This window comes from Haplochromis burtoni, unplaced genomic scaffold (assembly GCF_018398535.1).
Source record: "Haplochromis burtoni strain Fernald_Lab_line unplaced genomic scaffold, NCSU_Asbu1 Contig_3029, whole genome shotgun sequence".
Classification (NCBI taxonomy): domain Eukaryota; kingdom Metazoa; phylum Chordata; class Actinopteri; order Cichliformes; family Cichlidae; genus Haplochromis; species Haplochromis burtoni.
The window spans coordinates 2,313-6,502 of record NW_024585390.1 but is presented as its reverse complement, the minus strand read 5'-3'; the positions used below and the strand labels follow the sequence as shown (position 1 = coordinate 6,502).

The following is a 4,190-nucleotide window of genomic DNA, read 5'->3' as shown; positions in this document are numbered from 1 at the left end:
AAGCCTTTTTGCTTCAAAGAGCGATCAAAGCATGTTCAATATGTCAGAATGAATCGCTACAGAATGATGAAACTAGCTGCAAACAAACACAAAGCACATATGAGGCCATATTTTGCTTATAAAGCACATTATTCTAGTAAATTCAAATCCTGCAAAGCAGAGGGAGCCTACGGTTAGATTAAGCCGCCAAAGGCCCCCAATTATCAGGCTTGTGTGCCTCTGCAATGCACCACATCCATAAATGCAGCAGTCACCCTCTTCACTTTAGCCTTACAATGCTGTCAGTTCAAAGTCTATGAAAAACATTGGCGTATAAAAAATTTCAAGGACAATCAATAATCTAGTTGCCATACCTTTCTCAGACACAACAACACAGGAGGCTAAATTGGTCGACCGGGGAGTATGATGAACCATTTTCGAGCCCAATTGGACTTCACTGGTAATGGTTAGCTACCCTCCCCAGCAATATTAGATGTCATTCAGTGGGCTGCCGTGGGGACAGCAATTACCCTTGTGCTAATGTCTGCCTGCCCACTCCATCCCTGCTGCCCAGTGGCTCCATGATTTCTGTAGCTGGCTCTGGCTGGCCATTCTGTTTACAGTGGAGACCTCATCAGACACAGATCCTCCAGATTAGATCAGAACTCTGACCTGCACATCCGCTCAGGCTCAGCTTTGAGCTAATGGCCACAACTGGCAAGAGATCAGGTGGACGCAAACACACACAAGCACCTGCATGAACAAATGCACACACATTACAAGGACATGCGACCACATCACGAATTAGATATGATTAAACCAATCTAGGGCGGCACCTCCAATGCCAACTGTGTGTTCAAGCCTCGCTAATAGGATGTTATGATCTACCATATCAAAGGCCGAGGATAGATCTAGTAGGACCACGATTGAAGAGCGTCCGGAGTCAGCAATCAGAAGAAGATCATTGAGGACTCTGAGCAAGGCCGTTTCAGTACTATAACAGGGTTTGTAAGTGGACTGAAATTTATCATAAATGGCATTCGCATCCAAATATGGCTGGAGTTGTGAAAGAACGATCCTCTCCAGTATTCTGGACAGGAATGGAAGGTTAGAGATCAGCCTATAGTTCCCAAGATCGTTATGATCAAGGTTCCTTTTTTTAAGAACGGGCTGGGCAACAGCGCGTTTGAAGGCTTAAAGAACAGAGCCTGCAAGTAGAGATATATTCATTAGAGATAGGATTCTGGGTCCAATTACACTGAAGCAGTCCTTAACTAAACGAGATGGAAGGGTATCATAAGCAGGAGAGGTGTTCTTTGATTGGTCAATAGTCTGCTTTTGCAGGAGCAGACGATATTGGTGTTTGAACACCACAGCTGTGCAGGCTCTAAGACATGTTGATCTGATTATGAATGATCATTAAGATAGAACAAAGCAAGGTTTAGCAGTTGTTAATCAGGTGGCACTCAAAACTCACTAGGCTGAGGGGGATGATCAACAGAAACATACTATAGATGTATAAACATTTATTTTACTGCACATAAATAATGTGTATAAAATTTCACAGAGAGCAGGAGTATGCACGCCAGTGGGTCTATTCTTTTTAATGGGTTACCAATATTTGTAATTAGAATTGAAAATTCATGGTCAACTATGTTTTTGTGATGATGTGTTTAGTCTATTATTAGTGTGATGGTTATTATCAAGCCAGGGGATAGATTCCATAGTGATTTGTGAGCGCACCAGGATAAAGTTCATCAATTCATTTAATGCATTGACCACTATCCAACCCACTCTTAGTCAGCCATCAAGCATATTCACACTTACCACTATAACAGCCCAGACTCACATACACACACACACACTCAGTGGCCCCCCCCCCAAATGGACCATGTTGGGGGGGGGTTGCAGTGAGTGTTTGTGTAAACTGTGTCACAGACTAAATGGTTGCAGGGGAAGCTGGCTTTTTGGAGTGGTCTGAGACCGAGGGCAGAGATGCTACTTTGAGATCCTCCCCTTGCTAGCATGTAAAAACCGGTTTTTGACTTGCTTTCTTCACAGAATAAGTCTGAATTATATGCCGGGCTTGGGTCGTGACACCAGACTGACTCCGCACAATGTGAAATGGAGGTAACATGTATGTGAAAGAACATATCTCATGGTGAAGTGTTTTGTCAGAGTGTCTCTCTCTTTGGTTGGCATCTGCTTCTGTTCAGAGGGGAAATCTTCAAATTGTTGCATGACCTTTGAGATTAAAATAAAGTTACAGTGATGTCTGACACAGCTGCTCATATTACAGAAAATATATATTGCAGTCATAGAGAGAGAGACATGGAGACATTATTTCCATCATGTTTAGAGACAGGAGGATCATCTCTTGTTTTGCCTTGTTTCAGGTCACAACAAATGAAGGGCATTACAGATTTCTAGCCCCATTGCCAGCTACGAGCATGGGAGATCAACCTGGTATGAAATGGACTAGTAATAGTAGCCAGAAAGAAAATGCAAAAATATTGAGAAAAACTTAAACATGCAGAGAAAGAATTAGGAATAAATTCATGTTAATGACCAGATAAAATACTGGCAAACTTACTTTTTTGAATAGTTCTTCAATATCATCTTGACAGCACCCCGTGAGGATCACATCACAAATGTAATGGAAGAAATTAGAACCATATTCTGGGTTTCTATATGAATAGGTGTCTACAAAGAAACAGAAACATAATTTGCTGCATTTAATTGTGTTTGTTATTATACACTATTATTATAATAGTTACAAGAAGCAGGATAACTTACGAGGTGTGCTCGAATGAAAACCAATGAAATCCTTTTCTATGTGTACTTTTCCAACTTTAGCAATGTTTTTTGATGGAGGGCCAGTGTTTTCTGTCCCCATGGATTGTCTGCTTGCATCTACTGTAACTACTCCTTCATTCTCTGAAACAAGAAAGATGTGTGCAAACAGCTATTCCTGATCATCTTCAGGTGCTCTGTTGTCATACTAAAAGTGAGAAAAACTGCATCATGCGTATTTAACATCATTACATCTAGTAAACCATTAGTTTTATTACATTCTCATTAAAAGTGAGAAAAACTGCATCATGCGTATTTAACATCATTACATCTAGTAAACCATTAGTTTTATTACATTCTCCAAATTATTTTAAAGATTTCAAAAGTTTTGGATTTTCTTTGCCTGTAATTAATTTTGTTCATGGTTTTCTTGTTTCTTTAAAAAGAGACACTGACCTAAATGAGACAAACTAAACAACATATTTCATAACATCACTACTACAACTATAACTGGTAATAATAATAATAAAAACATGTGTAAGAGTAATGTTCAGCATCTTTTTGGTGCATGTCAGGCTAGTTGATAATCACCTCCTCTACAGGCCTGAATGATTATGACCTTTGGCTTGTTCATTAGTGCAGGACAGTTCTTTGTGTTTAAGCGCTCATAAATTTTATCAATTTCAAAGTTCTTCAGGTCAGAGCCACGGATGGTTCCCAAGTCACCATGAGACATGAGAACCACAAACACACTGTCTGTGTTAAAGAGCTTTCGATGCTTGGAGAAACGAATTAGAGCCTCATCAATCTCCTGTAAACAGAAAAGTTGAACATGAATTTGATGTTTTACTCAGTTTGAACATCAGCTAAGTGGAAGTGAAATAATGCTTTCTGTCTGTAGAATTTACCTGTGCAGTCAGGTCTTGGTAATATACCACTGCATAGCCCAGATTATAGAGCAGGTTGAGCACGGCTTGTGCGTCATACTCAGCACCGTGTCGGTTTGATTTCAGATCATAAAAATGTCTAATATTGATCAGCAGTGCGATGCGATTTGATATGGAATATTCAGTCACAGGGTAAATCTGAAAAAATATATAATTTAAAGGAAAGTCTTGAGATCACTGTAACAAACTTTATTTTAATTTTTTTTTGTAATGCTGTCAGTTACAAATAGACAGTAATTAGCTTTAATTTAATATTAACTGCAAAAAGCTGAGGACAGGAGCTCAGTTAACAGATATGAGATGAGAATTATATGGTGACTCACCTTGTTACAATCTATGTCATCTGTGCACATCGCCATGTTTAATCTATAAACACATTGAAAGATATTTGTAGCTGGAGGACTGACTCAGCATCAGTTTATCAAATGATATCCATTTTTTAGATTATTCACTGTATATCACATAATTTCT

General features: G+C 39.2%; 1 protein-coding gene across 1 annotated transcript; it reads right to left on the bottom strand.

The window, feature by feature from the left end:
- Positions 1–2,142: 2,142 nt before the first annotated feature.
- Positions 2,143–4,184, bottom strand: LOC102310364 (caspase-1; the record flags this gene model as incomplete). Its single annotated transcript, XM_042217800.1, is given in 6 exon segments — positions 2,143–2,223; positions 2,573–2,682; positions 2,776–2,916; positions 3,364–3,583; positions 3,681–3,857; positions 4,043–4,184. Coding segments are annotated over 6 exon segments (765 nt in total), but the record flags the coding sequence as incomplete, so codon positions are not given.
- Positions 4,185–4,190: the final 6 nt, after the last annotated feature.